Below are 16,059 nucleotides of genomic sequence, written 5' to 3'. Positions count from 1 at the left end.
GTTACTCACCTCTGGCCTCTCTCTAACCAAGCTGTCAGAAGAGTTCCAGGTAATGGGATTTTACTTCAAGTCTCCAATACTGGATTTGTTTCATGGCTTCAGTGTTGTTCTGCCACCAGATTCATTTTTGTGAACGACATCCACACCCTAAATCCTAAACCCGTGCCCGGCCCTCACATTAGATTCTCTGTCGCCAAGCAGTCACACCTGCGTCACACATTTGGCTGTACATTTTCATTTAAGCCAAAGTGGGTTCAGTTCACATTCAGACCAGTTAGTTCTTGATTCTTTTTTTATGTGAACTTTGAAGAAGTTTGTCTTCCTGAGCTAACTGAAAAAAAAGTTAACTGACCCCATCAAATGTAGTTTTTGCTCTATGTGTAGTCTTGTGCATGTTCCCAACCCTCACAGTTAATAGACCCACTGCATGATCATCAAACCAAAGTCACCTTTTAACTATGCTTGCTTTCCCATGTCTCACATACTGTGCAGCTCTACTCTGCTGTTTGTGTTTTAATGTGCACACGTGAGAAAGAAACATACTGTGGGACAGTCAAAATAAAAAAATAAAAAACAATAACGCACAGTTTAATAATGCTTGATTGAATCATTAAGAGTGTCTTCTTTGTCGGTGATCGCTTTTGTTGTCTCTCTCCTTCTCTTTAGAGCTACAGACAGCCTGCTGCATTCATCGTTACCCAGCATCCTTTGCCCAACACTGTCAAAGACTTTTGGCGCCTAGTTTACGACTATGGATGTACCAGTCTGGTGATGCTAAATGAGATTGACCTGGCTCAGGTATTTTACATAAAGTTCTGCTGTGTTTCTTAGCATAGCATTGTGTCTTTTTTACAGTAATCATGGATTTATTATATAAGATTAGCTTATTTAGAGCTAATAAACTTGTAAAGGAAAGATGGAAGAAAACAATCCTGCACACATCCAACATTCTTAACCAAAATTTGTAAGCACATTTCATTTTAAGAATTTTTTGTCTGGACAAAAAATTGTCAGGGATTTTTTTTTGGGTTTTTTGCATTTGTCTCTATTTTTTCTGAAATTGTTCCAGTGTTTTTCTAAATGGTGTAATTGTTCTCTCTCAGGGTTGTCCTCAGTACTGGCCAGAGGAGGGCATGCTGCGTTACGGTCCCGTCCAGGTGGAATGTATGTCCTGCTCAATGGAATGTGATGTTATCAGCCGGCTCTTCAGAGTCTGCAACCTCACCAGGGTGGGCAGTCAGAATCATACTACGTTTCTATTATTATTTATTTATTGTTTTATTTCACCTTTATTTATACAGGTAAATCTCATTGAATCAATCTCATACAAGGTGTCATTTTCAAGGCGACTTGTTTTAAATAGCCATACAAAAATACAGCATGTTAAAACGCACTATAGTCATTAAAATTCATATAACCAATTACCTGAAAAAATACATACTGGGAACATTAGCTGGAAAAATATATACCTATTTACAGTGTAAAAGATGGATGTGAGCATGTGATATCACCTGTGGGTCTGACACTGAGCCAAAGGTTTTAAAACTCCTCTAATAGTTTGGCCTGACATTTCAACATTGGTGCCTATCAGGATTGACTCGTTTTTGGCGCTAGCCTCAAGCGGCCATTTGAGGATCTGCAGTTTTTGACATGGCTTAATCAGTTTTTCTGATTCTGTCTCTTATTCCAGCCTCAGGAAGGCTATTTGATGGTTCGTCATTTCCAGTACCTGGGATGGTCGGGGCACAGAGAAGTCCCCGCGTCCAAACGCTCTTTCCTCAAACTGATCCTTCAGGTTGACCAGTGGCAGCGTGAAGGGGAGGAGGGAGAGGGAAGAACCATTGTGCACTGCCTGTGAGTGCACACAAATCAAAGAGTTTCTCTTCTTTTACCATTGAAATTAAAAGCATCAGCCCTGCACAAGAGTTGGAAAAACCCCAAATGAAATATTAAATTGTGCTTTTTGCGACGTATCATCGTGTATTCTGTTATGTTTGTTTGTAGAAATGGAGGTGGGCGTAGTGGAGTGTTCTGTGCCAGCAGTATCGTGTGCGAGATGGCAAAGAGACAGAGTGTGGTTGATGTTTTCCACGCTGTAAAGACCTTGAGGAATAGCAAACCTAACATGGTGGATACTCCGGTGAGTTAACCATAAACACTTTCTGCAAAGTGAGAAAGAGCTCATGAATGCATTATGCTGTTATTACTATTATACACATAATAATACAAACTTTAGTCAAACAGTGAATGTGTGATAGTGCATATGTTTAGTTAAGGGTGTATGTGTGTGTATGTGTCTGTTTGCAGGAACAGTATCGGTTCTGCTACGACCTGGCATTGGAGTTCATCGAGTCGTCCTAAGTGAAGGACAGAAGAGCAGAATGAGGAGAAGAAGAGTCGGAGAACATCTGTTCACATCTTGTGTGTTTGATCCTTTGCTTTGCTTGGTCTCGATCTTTGTGGCGGCCGTTGTGTAGCATCCATCTTGCATCTCTACAAAAGGCGCAAGCGAAACGGGCTCCTTGTACAGGTTGTTAAACAAAGGGAAATGCTTAGACTTTTAACAGGAAATGCGATGGGGAGGAGGAGATGTTACTCCTTTCACTCCTTTCTGCTTATTGTACAGCTTTTTGAGTGCCAGCGGGCCCCTGTATGCTTCGGGCCCCATTTAAAACATTTAGCCTCTCACCACAGCCACCTCCCATGGACTTGATGCTTTGTGCTGTTTCAGCTGCAGTACTTCCTATCTACTGTAGATGTCTCTCTCTCTCTCGCTTGCTCGCTCCCTTGCAAGCAGCTTTTGATAAACTGCAAGATAAAGTTTTCAGTGGCCCGACATTCCTGCTCTCGTGCTAATTTCTGACTAATTTAACTGTATTGGGCGTCTCATCATGGTGATATTTGTAGTATATACAGCCAACACTTTTGTATGAGAGCAAGTGAACAACTGAAAGTTAACGTCCGGAGAAACTCTGTGAATGGTTCTGTTTCTGCTCCGCACACCTTTCAAATGACTTTAGCGAACATTGAGTCAGTACATTGTTATGAACAAGTATGAACCTATTAACATTGGTTACACGCAGTTTATTATTTTTGGAAAACAGAAAAAAAGAATAATAATTTTGTCCTTATTAAATAAAGTAAAAACAACACTGTGAAAGGCTTGTTTCACAGTCTTGAAACAAAAGAAAACCAGGACCAGGAAACAAAAGAAAAACAGGAAGTTTACATCGGGATTATTAGACTTTTAGATTTTTTTTAAATAATATTCATTTAGCTGCAACTTGACAAACATTATGTTATGCTTTTTGTTTTAAAACGTGTGTTATGTATCACTTTTCTTTTGTAGTATCATGTACCTACCTACTGGTTAGACTTTTGCAGTCTGCATTGTACATTAGACTGTGACATTAGCGGAATCATGTTCTTTTCAGGGCTGGGCCCAATGCACTTTCAATTCAGCCTGTACATAAATGGAAAAACAAACAAACAAACTGCAATTATAAAGAGATTTTGGACATGGCAAAAAATCTGCCTATTTGCCCATAGAAAAGACTGAAATCACACATTCTTTGATGGCAAGATTAACTGACAGTTTCCATTGACAGTATGGCTTGAATAGAATTGGAAGTGACCTGACCCCAGGCTTCATTTGTTTTGTGCACTGGTGGCCAACACTCTTCTCTTTGTTGTAATATTATTATTTTGTAGCTGATGTTTCTTCATAAGCCAAAGACTTTGTGTAAATATGTCTATACGGATAAAGCACATTGTTTGTATTTATTGTTTGTTTACTTGCATTGCTTGTAAGAACAATCATTTTCCATTCCATGTTCGCCCACCAGCGTTTCTTAAACCGCACACGGGGACGCAAAATGGGCTGCAAGTCTGTTTCCTCTGGAGTCTTGAGAGTATTAGTGTGATTTATCGAGGCCCCTAATGGGTCCCAAGGTAACAGATTACATCTGCCCAATTTGGGTCCATGAAGAAGAGTTTAAGAACCCCTGATTGAAGCTGTATATTAAAGCTTTAGAAGTAGTTTTTCAGTATTTAGGTGGAATTCAATAGTATTGTCTTTGTTTTCACTTCTTGAATCTCTGTGATGTTACTGTGGTTTATTTGTGTATGAGCCCATTGCGCTGTCTGTGGTCAGTAGAAATTCAGTGCATTTATATGCAAAGAGTATTTTGGATAATAGCGCCTATCCCTCTTAACGTCTTAGTCGGGATAAGCTGTTTATCTTCATCCTCGTATCCTGCTCACCATTATCCCGGGATACACACTGACTCAGTGATGCATAAACGGGCTTAGTGAGTGAAACACGCAGGACTGTGATACAAAAAATTTTATTGTGCCTAATCATTTGAATTTTCTTGTCGCTACAAGCATTTTTACAGCATCTTAGATCGCACCCAGGGCTTTGTTGAATGCGTTCTCATGAACGAACAGTGTCCCGAATACCTTTTGGACCATGATTCATTGTGTTTTTACTCATCAGAATGCTTCTTTGTGAGGCTTTACAAGCTTACAGAATATCAGATGTATTTCTGTTTGTGAACAAACTGAGTCAAACTTTATTGTAAATAACATGTCAGATGTTCCACTTTGATGGAGCAAGAGCAGCCCTACTCATGAGGATGTTATTGTAAATAGAGTGCTCTAAAAGGCTCTATTGTTGGGTGAACAGTGGAGATTTAGATAATGGATGCAATGTCAGAACATTTGTTCTGGTGTAGATAAAAAAAGATACAGATTGTACTCTTGTTTTGGAGGATTCAAATTCAAGTATTGACAGATGGTGTTTTAAAAAGATAAAGATATAGATATAAGATTTCACTGAATACAGAACATTATTCTGTTGGTGGAACATCAGCCTTCAGTTTTGTTACTTCTGATTTTTGGTCTGATCCAAAGAAGGGAGAGAGAAGAGCATGGTGTAATAGTAATCCAGTCATATTTTATGTTTAGCGACAATGGATTTTGCTACATGCATAAATCAGTGAGAGCAGAAAGTGAACACAATATGTAAAGCCTCTTAACTACACACTTAAAGGAAAACTAAGAAACAAATCTTCTTAAGAGGCCAATGACTCCTCCTCTTTAAATCTGAAATAATGGCCCTGAAGCTGGTGTCTGGATGAGAGGCCAGTCTGACTATAGAGTTGATATTCATGGTTCATAATTATTCTTGTCTGTAATGTTTGGCTTATTTGCTGTAATAAAGACCACTTCTTTAATTAAAAGTGACGTGTTTGGAGAGTTGTTGTATTTATTCAACCATTATCAGCTTCTGATACATTCAGACCAACCTGTAGACATTTCATTTATTACCTGTAAGGTACCTAAGTGCTTATAGTCCCCCTGCACACCTTCCATTTTGATTAGCCCTGTTTGATGACTACACTCTTCCTGAATATAAAACAGAAACTTGGCTACTGTGACATCACCTGTTGTACTTCAGCTTTTGAAGCCTCAGTATTCATACTTTGGCTGCCACCAGAGTGGTTAGTGGGCTTTGTTAGAAGGCTGCATGCATAAATTGTATGCAGAAAATTGAACATACACATACCCGCTAATTAGTGCTAAGAAACAGACTGATAAAATTATGAAAGATTAATAAAATAACTTAATTTTGTTCATCAAAACTGACACACAAACGTCTTGGACCACAAAGCAGGCCGTATTATTTGTTCCACAATAATGTCAAGAGGTCCAGTTTCTTGTTGGGAGGTTGGTCAACATGGTCAACTCAAATGGATGGAGTTAACTTATAATACACAAAACTGTTGTCTGTCTGTCCGTAAACTCTTGCTACGTGATCAAACTCGGCACATAAGCACACTATTATTTGGTTCAAAGTCTCTTAGCAAGTTGCCACTCGTTTGTGCACCCAGTTCTTGTTCTTTTGTTTGTTTGTTTTCCAAGTGATTAAAATTTTATGCTGTACCCCAGCAGAGACGGCACACTAATCATTGATGAGCTTGAGCTCCTGAAGCCTCATAGCTATACAAGGTATTATGATGTTGTCATGTTGCCCATAGCAGCCACTTACCAGTGGGCTAAAATTACTCACTTGTGGCATTTATGGTCTTATCACTTTAATTTTATATCATTTATTTTGATAGTAAGCTGTAGTTTATATCTACAAAAAATATTGTAGCATTGTCATGTACTAAAAAGAAATAGTGTGGAGTCTATAGGAATTGACGTGCTCTTAGAGCCAGCAGCAAATGGCCAGTAGAGGAACTGCAGTTTTTGGCACGTTAAACTTTGCTTTTTTTTTTTTAGCCACTTACTCATGACTTGAGCTTAAATCACTTTTCACTGGATGAACAAAAGACAAAATATGTCAAAATTAAGTCAACTTGGAGCACCATAGGAGGATTTAGTATAAAAACATTCTTTATGTTTACTTTTCAACATCCACCACCCACATTACTTAGTGCTTTGTTCCTTCTCTTTCATTATACTTCTTAGATAAAAAAGTTTTATGATTTAAGCTAAAGGTGGAACTGCTTGGGCAGCACAGGAACAGGCAGGTGCTGTACTGCTCAAACCTTCCAATACCCAAAAAAGGTGCGACTAAGCTGGGAGCATGATGCGTATTTCCATGATATTTAGCCAGCAAACTGTATTGTATTGCTTCATAAACAACCCCATGTGGGATTTTTGAGCTAAAATGCCACATACCTGTGCTACAACTGCACCCTCTCCATCTGATACACATAGAGAGATCTCAAAGCACTCTTACAACTATGCTGTTTTCTTCAAAAAGTTTAATTTGCATAATTATTTACAACAGATGGTTGATAGCAGTACTGAGAAGAGGCAAAGTATACTGAACCACATTGATAAGCAGGGAAATAATAAAATGATATAAACTGTTGAAACTGTTTCGAAACCTTGCATTTATAAAAGAAAGTTTACAAGTCATTTATAGATAAACAAAAGTCTAGAAATGAAATATTCAGCTTAAATTAATCCTACAAACACAAACTGATCTGTAGAATGCTGTAATACTGACCAGCAATGAAACACTAAATAATACATTCATTTTCACTATCCTGCATGCTATCTGAAGAGCTTATAAAATAATGTTGACAAAGAAACATTAAACAACAAAAATATGGTCAAGAGTGGAAAATAGTTCCATTTAAATTAGGCATATATTATATATATTTATATATGTATATTTCTGTACAAATACTGAATATTTGGCATTATATTTATCCTCATTATTGATATATCTAACAATTTCAAAATAGTTTTAAGCTAACCACAAACCTTTTTATGCTATGAAATTTTTCTCATGTCACTTTCCAAAAACCCATGAGAGGCCTTTTTAAAAAAAAATGTTTTCTACCCACAGCCACAATACAAGACATTTCTCCACCAAAGGCAAACAAAAGTGACTGTTCTCTCTCCTCATAAAACATGAGACACTAAAAAAAGAAACAAACAAACAACATAAATGTAAAGAAACTCAACAAAACAAAACCCTATTAGGACAATGTACAAATTTGAAAGTGTCTATATTTAGAGCTGATCAGATGATTTATTATGACTCATACCCATAATACAGATGGGCACTGAGGTTACACTGAAATGAGCAATAAAAACAACCTGAATGACATAAGAGGAAATACGTAACCTTTAAGGCTGCCTTAGACATTCATTATTAGACTGTTTAAGAGAGTTTGATGAAAAGCACGGTACCACTCTCAAGTTTGTAGAACAGCTCAGTCACTATAGAGGAAAACAGGACAACATCCTCCTAGTTTTCTCACTGATTGCGTTGATTCTTTTTTTGTATTCGGAGATTGACTACAAGAAGTTGCACTCTTACTCACAACTGACCGCAAGGTGATTGCCTGGCGGGAGGCAGCCAGTCTCCAAACAGCTGCAATTTGACTCAGACTGATTGTCAGATGGATTGGGGAGGGTTTGCAAACAATTGATGTGAAATTTATAAATACCGAGATAAAAGGTCAGTCTACACCACTGAGTTAACTCGACTCCCCTGGTTGCATTCTGATTCTGCTCTTATATAAATGCAAGGTTGTTGAGCACCTATATCACTTTGGATTTAAATCAATGTTCTGAGTGATCTCTGAATGAATCAGTTTTAGCTATTTCGTTGCAGTTGCAGATAGGTAGCATGAAGGTAGCAGATAGCTTATCTTAGCATAAAGACTGTGGGGAACAGACAATCCGTGTCTCTCTAAAGGTCATAAAATCTTAATGCAAGCACCCCTAAAGACATCTTGTCATATTCCAAACCAACATAGCAAATATTTGTAGTTTGATGTTTTAGTCTATTTTTTCACATGCACAGATTCTTTCCTCTGTTTCGAGTCTATGTGGTCAAGCTAAGCAACTGCTCGCATCTTCAAAGGAGACACGAATGAAAGTGGTAAGGTCAACTTTTCTACATTAAAGTGTATTTCCTCAGTGTCAGGCCGGTTGCTGCTGAACCGAAACCCCTACGACTTCCCACAGATGTGTCAAAAAATCTAAAGAAGATAATGAAAAGTTATCCCTAATATTTAAATAAGGCTTATTGCTTGAAGAGCAGACACACTCTCACACGTGGGAGCATGACGTGAAACGTGCTCAACAGTGACTCGACGGTTGTTTGGCTTGCGACAACAGGGCGACGCTCTGATGTCATCGAAAGTCACGTGGTTTTACGAGAAGAGAGAGCAAGCAATAGAAAGACATCTTTGCAGTGCAACTGTATCGGAAACAAGGAGAAAAGAAAAATTGAACGATATTTTAAATGGAGTCCAAAGAGACTTTAAAGATCCCCAAGATATGAAGAAGGGCAACTCAGGGCGCTATCTTGAGGATATACAATGACACTGCTGTTGTAGTGTGTATGCGTGTGTGCATTTTGATGCTTTTGGTGTTTGCTGATTGTCAGAATAAAACAACAACCAAAAAAAAAGTAAATAAAAAAGCAAATTCAGGAAAAATAAAAGTACAAGGAGAAGCGTTGGTTGATTCAGCACCTATACAGACTTCTCTGAGGTTTAACTTCAGGACAGCTGTTATATGATGTCAGGCTAAAATATGGACGCTGTAAAGCATAACAGCTATCTTGAATAGCGACTAAACAGGGAAACGTGACCCCGACAAAGTAACTCTGACTCGTCATGTTCACGTGAATCTTTTTTTAGAGCGTTGCTGAAAGTTAGTCGACTTTCTGTTTACACTATATTATTTTGAAATCAGCATAAAAGAAATCCTAAACTGAGTCATGAGGAGTGAGCTGTAAAGGATCTGGATGGCGATGACAGCGTGGTGTTTTAGCTCCTGCGGTGCACAGCTCAATGAACGTGGTGCTTTCGGCTCTCTGCGAAGGAAAGATGATCTGCACCAGGGCCTGCAAGCTCTGCCGCCCCACAGAAATACTGCTGCATAGTACACAGGCGTGACAAAGTGTTCCTGTGGAGATCACAACTACTCCTACTAAAACCATGTTTGCTAAAACACTAAACCATGAGGTAAATAGCTGTAGGTGAGCCTGCCTGTCATTGTATGAAAACACTATTGCCCTTTTGTTTTTGGCTGGTCAAGTTTTGTCAGTCTCCCGATTCTGTAGACGTAAATGCCAAGAATGGCAGAAACATCCCAAGATTACAATATCACAGCTAGGAGGAATTAAAAGAAAGACCTTATTAAATAAGTAATCTTTTATGATTAGCAGAAATGGATGTGACATACACTCTGACGTGTAGCATTTACACTGTCATATCCACTGGTTCTCTGCAATTTGTGTGTGTTTTTCATCTCATGTCATAAAAACGAGTCACTATGAATCTTTGTCAAAGAAAATGTGGAAAACAAAATAGCAAATCCTCCTTTGATACCCTCTAGACTTTATTGTGCTGAAGTTTATTACAATAGGACCTCTAAATCAGTCAAATATAAATGTAAATCCATTTGAAATTCTGCAGCCCGACCCAGCCCGGTATCCAGCCCTTGTAAAGGTATTTCAGACAAACTTGCACTCTTAGTGGTGCAGTCCTTTGCAGGTTGCAGTCTTTTTTTCCATACTTCAACCCAAAAACATTCACTCAGTCCTATGTGAATCAAACTTTAAGGCACCTGAGGATTTGTCATATACATAGTTGCCAGACTTCTAAGCCCCTCATAGCATGATGGGAAAAACTGGGAGACGTGAAAGACAAATATTATGTGTTTCATTGGAAATGGTATGCAAATGAAGGGTAAATGGTACCATGTTTACACAATAGCCCTGCATTATTCCACAATAGCACACACTTTAGCTAAATTTCTGACCATGTGTGCCGTTATTGTCACAATATATTATATTAGCATCCCTGCGACTCTTGAGGACATCTTTGTTTCTGACGTTAGCCTTCCTGACATGCAGTTGGTGCAAAAACATCCCTCCCATTCATGCCGTGTGGCCGTTACTCTGAATCCTGTTTATTTTTTTAAGCCATTCTTTTAAGGTGGCGAGTTCAGAAAGCGTCAAAGTCATTTTGTAGATTTTACTCAAGCTTACTGGTTGAAAAGCCCGCAAGCAACAGTAACTCAAAGCTACAAAAGGACAACAAATAAAAATAAAAAAGCTTCTTTTCAATAGGTAGTTCTTTAAATATCATCAAGTACTACATAAGATGGTATCACAGTATTCAGTCTGTGGGAAGTAGACTTGATTTGCATGACTTTCAGTCAGGTGGAAGAGCAGCTGGATTGTTAAAATAGCCCATCAACGGTTGTCATAATTCAGAGAAACGGTCGCCAATCATTCCAAGGGCGCAACTTAGGGAGGAACCAGTGAAATAAATGAGGACTTTCATATTTCTAAACCAACAGACCAAACCTACAGACCAAAACTGAGTGAAGATGCTAGGGAAATGATATTAAAGGATGGAAATGGAGACAGCCCCCCAAGACGAAATAAATGAAGAGTGATGAACAAAATCACCACAGTTCTTAGATTTGGGGGTAATAATTGAGAATATACGTGTTCATTGAAGCACTTAACCGTGTATTATATGCATACGGCAATGAACGCTAAGATGGTAAATTGTATGAATGATTATAAAGTAGTAAATTGTAATATTATGTGAAAAATGGACAAAATGTTCAAATGCAACCCAAGCAAGGAGGCTAAAGAAAAGGTTTCTGTGTGATAATACGGGCTGGATGAAAACTGCAGCCTGTATAGCATCAATAAATTAAAGACAGACCACACCTTTCCACCAACCAACTGCTCTGAAAACCCCAAAAAACCCAAAACAAAAACACTACAGAACGGTATGAATTAAAAAAGAAAAGCCCCAAATAAATGGATATGAATGAAAAAACGATTTCCTCTTTGAAAAGGGGAAAATAAATCTGACCAGTCAGGACGTACTGGATCCTCCCTCTTGCAATACACTAAAAGCTGTGTGTTATTATTGGCTGTAAATTGTATTGATTCCTCGGAAATTAAAGCCAAGTCCTTGTCGTCTTTTGGATGAAATTACTGTACCTTCTTCTTTGTTCTACAGTGGGACACACAGCCTGCAGGGACATATATGCATTTAGATCAACTAAATCACTGAACTCAAATGTGGATAACAAGGAGCTGGATGGCAGATTACCTTTATTACTCAGTTTAAATGCGAAACAGTTACTTTCTATATAAATCTGCCTACTTTAAACATCCTGCTTTCATTAAATCCTATTTTACTTAATTTATAATATTCATTCATGTGTGAAGTGGCTCTACTACGATTTCAGTTTTCACAGATAAGTGTGCGCTTTTCTTTCAGCAATACTTCACACTTCTGGAATAACTGTGAACTACATTTGTGATATCGTAAATTTGATAAAAGTGTAGGAGGATGTAATTCTCTCTGTGTCTCCTGTTATTTTATCACACCCTGTTTCGTCTTTAAATCAGTCACATTAAGTAGAAAAAAAAAAATTTGAGATGAGCAAATATACAATAAAAAAGTAAAAGGTTTGAGAGTGACTTCAGCCCTGTCCAATTTAGTTGGAATTTCATCTTATTTTTATATTTATTTATTTATTTTTTGCATCATCGGAGGCTGTACATTCACGACTGTTTTGGTTAAGGCCATCTGGTAAGGTAGGGTCTTCTAGCACTGATGTACACCCACAATCCCTCACAACAAGCATGTTTCACTGCCTCCCAGAAGTACTGATGGTACACAGACTGCTCTCCCCTACTGAGTGCCATTCCTGTGGCCATAACAACATTCGTATTCATTAGTTGGGGTTCAGATTGGCAAATGAGGATGAATGGGCTTGCATCGCAGGTGTCAGGGAGTATAAAATATGGACGCGTATTATTATGTACTTTCAGCTATAGCAGTATGCCCTTGGCTCAAGGCGGGCATACGGTATTCGATTTTAGCTTGAGGTTGGTGGAATGTCAAAGCCTGTAATCTCTCCCATGCGATAAACAGATATCCCTGACCTCTTTGCAGTTTCGAAAGGAACTTAAGCCATCGTACCATCTCCACATTTACATCACTGAGGGCAAGAGCATTGCAAAGATGATCGTTTCTAAAGTCACAATCTACCACAAGTCATCGGAGAGACGGTGGGCACCATATTAATAAATCTCTGTTTAAAAAGTCCTTGAGTGTGTGTGTGTGTGCGTGCACATAGGACTGGGTAAAGGACAACAGTTTTAGAGTAAAAAGCAGCACCATTTACTATAGTAACTGAATATTGTTAAAGTGTCATTTGCACCTGTCTTTCCTAGACTATGTGAGCAGATCAAAATAAGAACAGAAGGGCTTTCATTATGCGCCACTTGGTAAAAAGGTCAGATGCAGTGAGTTATGAGAAATGGTTTGTTAGCTAAAGAACACCTTTTAGTCATTAGGACAGATACATTGTCAAATCAACCAACAACAGGTTTAACTAGAAATACTAAATGTTTACTGTAGATTGTGACGTTGGTCATATGATAGATACTGCAAGTAGAAGTAAAAGTGTTAGAATTACAATATTTCCTTACGCGATGGCAGTAATGCCATTAAGAAGAAAAAAAAGAAACAATATGACAAAAAGGTGCAATTTCTATGACCTATAGAGTAATACTGTATGAAATTCTGTAGTAAATTTTCCATATCTGTCCTTGCAATTCAACTGCAACAATATCGCATGAGCTTCATAAACTACATTTCCCTTGGAAATACAAACATGTATATTATAAGGTGCAAAATGCATTTTTTTTTTTTTTTGATACAGTCACCTCTTTCGGGCCATGTAAAACTCTGTTTTGTTAATAATTCATATTTTTTCTGCAATGGAAATGCATCCAGCAGCAAATAACCTACATGTCGTAGAATTGTCTAGTCTTGATGAACATGAATGGATGTGGAAATGATGGAGTTTTAGTCCTATTTTTAGATCTCAGTCAGCAACACTGGGCAGCAGCTGCAGCATGCCTGATTAAACATGGAAAAGTATTGTTGGATCGATATGAAGGGTCCCAAACACCCTATCAAAACTTTTGTTACTCTCCATCTATTCCGACTTCAAATTTAATGGGAAGCGTTGAAGAAATGACTTCCCCTGCATTTCTTTCAGCAGTTACAGATTTTCAGAGGCTCGTCAATTGCGCTAAGTGACATCATTATGGGAAACCACCCCCGCACAGGTTGCTTTAGCCCAAGACCACTGTTGCTGGTGAGAAAAAAGTTGCACTTTTGTGTTTTCTTTTAAATGTGGCAAGTGCTGTATAACATCACCCTCAACACAGTGCAAGAATGGGAACGATGGAAAAGTCTAGTACCCCTTTTCCACCCGCCCAGTCCAGGTGCCTAATCTTCAGCTGGTTCCGTCCATTTCCAAAGAAGCAGAGGTGCCGTAAAATTGCCTGTCCCAAAGCTGGAACCATCGGTGGCTATGGGAGGGGGCTACTGCATTAAATCCACCAATAATTGGCATATGCAATCCACAAAGGCTTTTCTGTTGCTGTGACTTCTATGATGTAGTGGCCGTTTTTTCAGACCTGTCAAAATGTGGGCTGGTTCTCAAAAGGCACCGAGGCAGAACTGGCACTGGCACTGTATAAGTGGAAAAGAGGTATAAGAAAATGCTGGTGTGGAAAAAAAAAAAAAACAGTGATGTGGTGTAGTAAGGATGAATGTTTGTTTTAGGCTTTATAAACTAATCGTCATGGTGCAGAACTCGTGGGGGCGAAAAAAAAAATCCCCTGTGGTCTTAAAACTACACTAAGCAAATTTCTGTTTTAGCCGCTCCAAGTGGCAGAAATGTAACTGATTTTAATTTTTTTTTTTGCTGTTGTTGTTCTTATTTTAAATATCCACATCCGTGCATAAACACCATACTGTCATCACCAATTCAGCTGGCCCAAGATCATCATTAGCCAAACAAATGACCAAAAAAACAAGAGGGAAATGATCTGTTGTCCAGTTTTTACTGTTCTGGAGACACTTTTGGTTTCTACAGGTGAAATATTTGCTTAGTGTAGATTCAGTAGAGACAACCCAGGGTATTACAACAGATGGAAACATGAATGAGCAGCGACAATAGTTGACAGCACAAGGGGGCTGAATGTGGCGCCACGTGCTGGTGTCGAGTGGAGGTGCACGAGGGGAGCTGAGGATGAATCCGTGGACCTCAAAGCCGCGTCTGGGCTTCAGGGATGTAGATCTCGATGCTGTCTGCCCTCTCTGTGGCCGAGTTCTGTCTGAAAGAAGCTGCTCTTTTGGCAGCCATGAGGCGTCTGCGGGCTTCCTGTCGCTGGCGGTCCTGAAGGTCCAGAGAGCGTTCCCGCATCACACCGCCACGCCCCCTGGCTGACCTTTTTGGCAGAGGGGGTGGCCACTTCCGCTCCTTAAGACACAGAATGACATAACAACTGGAAGTTGGTTCACAGTAGGCTTCTTAATATGTACTAAACAAGATAACAGCCCAGTAACTGATATTTATTATGGTATTTTCTGCTGGGACGTGGAAGTAAACTGTGCAAAGAAAACAGAAAAAAAATCAGATTATAAATAAAAAAACAACCCAAAACATGAAAATGTATACTTTTTATTTAGTTTGCTTGTTGTACGTGATTGCATTATGGAAAAACACAAAGGGGTTTCTTATTGAGCTCAGAGCAAGAACTTGTAATTGAGAGTTATGAGGAAAAGTTAATATTAACTAGCAGATAAAAGACTGCCACAGTGGACAAATGTAGAATGAAATTGGGCAGAGATGATAAATGTTGATTAATATGGGGCCAATTAATTAAATGCTTAAAGCACCTTTATTCACTATGAAGACTTGATTTCGGGCTAAATTTGGCTTTAATATATAGACTCTTGATATCTGAGCAAATTTAAATTGGAAAGAGTCCGGTATCACAGCGTGTTGTCTAACTCGAGAAGAGAAGTCGTTTACACCAACAGCATTGGCTACAAAATGAAAATTCATCAGCAGAATTACTCATTAATTACTCACTGCTGCTGGATGCTTAAAAATGCAAAAATCTGCCTCTTGCGGTCCATAAGCTGCACAAATACACAAAATCTGGAAACTCATACTGATTGTGTCATCGAAAATCTTCACCTTTGAACATTTAATCGCACTGATACACAGTCTGATTGCAGGGTGAACTTTTTGCGGCTGTTTGGGAAGCCGGTGTTGGTTTAAATGGAGCCTGCCTCGAAGGTGAAAAGGCAGAGCATCTGTGTCACCGCTAGGGTTCGGCGTCATAGAGATTGCAACGTGTCTATTAACTGCTGGAGGTAAACAACTCCTCGCAAGCATGAAGATAATTATCCAAGTGCCCTGAAGGATGCTGTCGATCTCTAAAAACACATTACCATTTAAATGTGCTTCCAAATGCGGCTCTTTCGTCTATGAGCGCCACTCGTGTAAGTGCGCTTTCACTTATGGTGTGGTGAAAGTGCTTTAACTGGATGGTTTAATGACTAAAATGCCTTTTATGTCACCACGATCATTATTCACGCCTTGGATTTTGTTTTGCATATTTGCTCCTGTGCTTTGTGCACCTGTCGGAGGAAAACTTTTGCTTTATGCTTG

At 38.9% G+C, this 16,059-nt stretch overlaps 2 protein-coding genes across 24 annotated transcripts in view; one reads left to right on the top strand and one right to left on the bottom strand.

The window, feature by feature from the left end:
- Positions 1 to 5,243, top strand: part of ptprk (protein tyrosine phosphatase receptor type K) — a 105,787-nt gene extending 100,544 nt beyond the window's left edge. For 11 of the 21 annotated variants that reach the window (XM_085248088.1, XM_085248087.1, XM_085248085.1 and 8 more), the window contains 5 exons: positions 667 to 798; positions 1,104 to 1,229; positions 1,691 to 1,854; positions 2,005 to 2,140; positions 2,308 to 5,243. In XM_085248088.1, the coding sequence (XP_085104214.1) occupies positions 667 to 798; positions 1,104 to 1,229; positions 1,691 to 1,854; positions 2,005 to 2,140; positions 2,308 to 2,361 (612 nt within the window). In that variant the 3' untranslated portion in view covers positions 2,362 to 5,243. Of the gene's footprint in view, positions 1 to 31; positions 50 to 666; positions 799 to 1,103; positions 1,230 to 1,690; positions 1,855 to 2,004; positions 2,141 to 2,307 lie in introns of all 21 variants that reach the window. The other 10 variants (XM_085248074.1, XM_085248076.1, XM_085248077.1 and 7 more) reach the window with 1 other exon arrangement.
- Positions 5,244 to 6,759: 1,516 nt separating this feature from the next.
- Positions 6,760 to 16,059, bottom strand: part of dlgap2b (discs, large (Drosophila) homolog-associated protein 2b) — a 119,370-nt gene continuing 110,070 nt past the window's right edge. For all 3 annotated transcript variants that reach the window (XM_085248277.1, XM_085248278.1, XM_085248280.1), the window contains one exon: positions 6,760 to 14,859. In XM_085248277.1, the coding sequence (XP_085104403.1) occupies positions 14,644 to 14,859 (216 nt within the window). In that variant the 3' untranslated portion in view covers positions 6,760 to 14,643. The remainder of the gene's footprint in view (positions 14,860 to 16,059) is intronic.

Source organism: Mchenga conophoros, linkage group LG15 (genome assembly GCF_057382185.1).
Source record: "Mchenga conophoros isolate Kocher_MC1m ecotype Shallow Benthic linkage group LG15, M_conophoros_male_GT1.1, whole genome shotgun sequence".
NCBI lineage: Eukaryota > Metazoa > Chordata > Actinopteri > Cichliformes > Cichlidae > Mchenga > Mchenga conophoros.
This window is presented reverse-complemented; position numbering and strand designations above follow the sequence as displayed.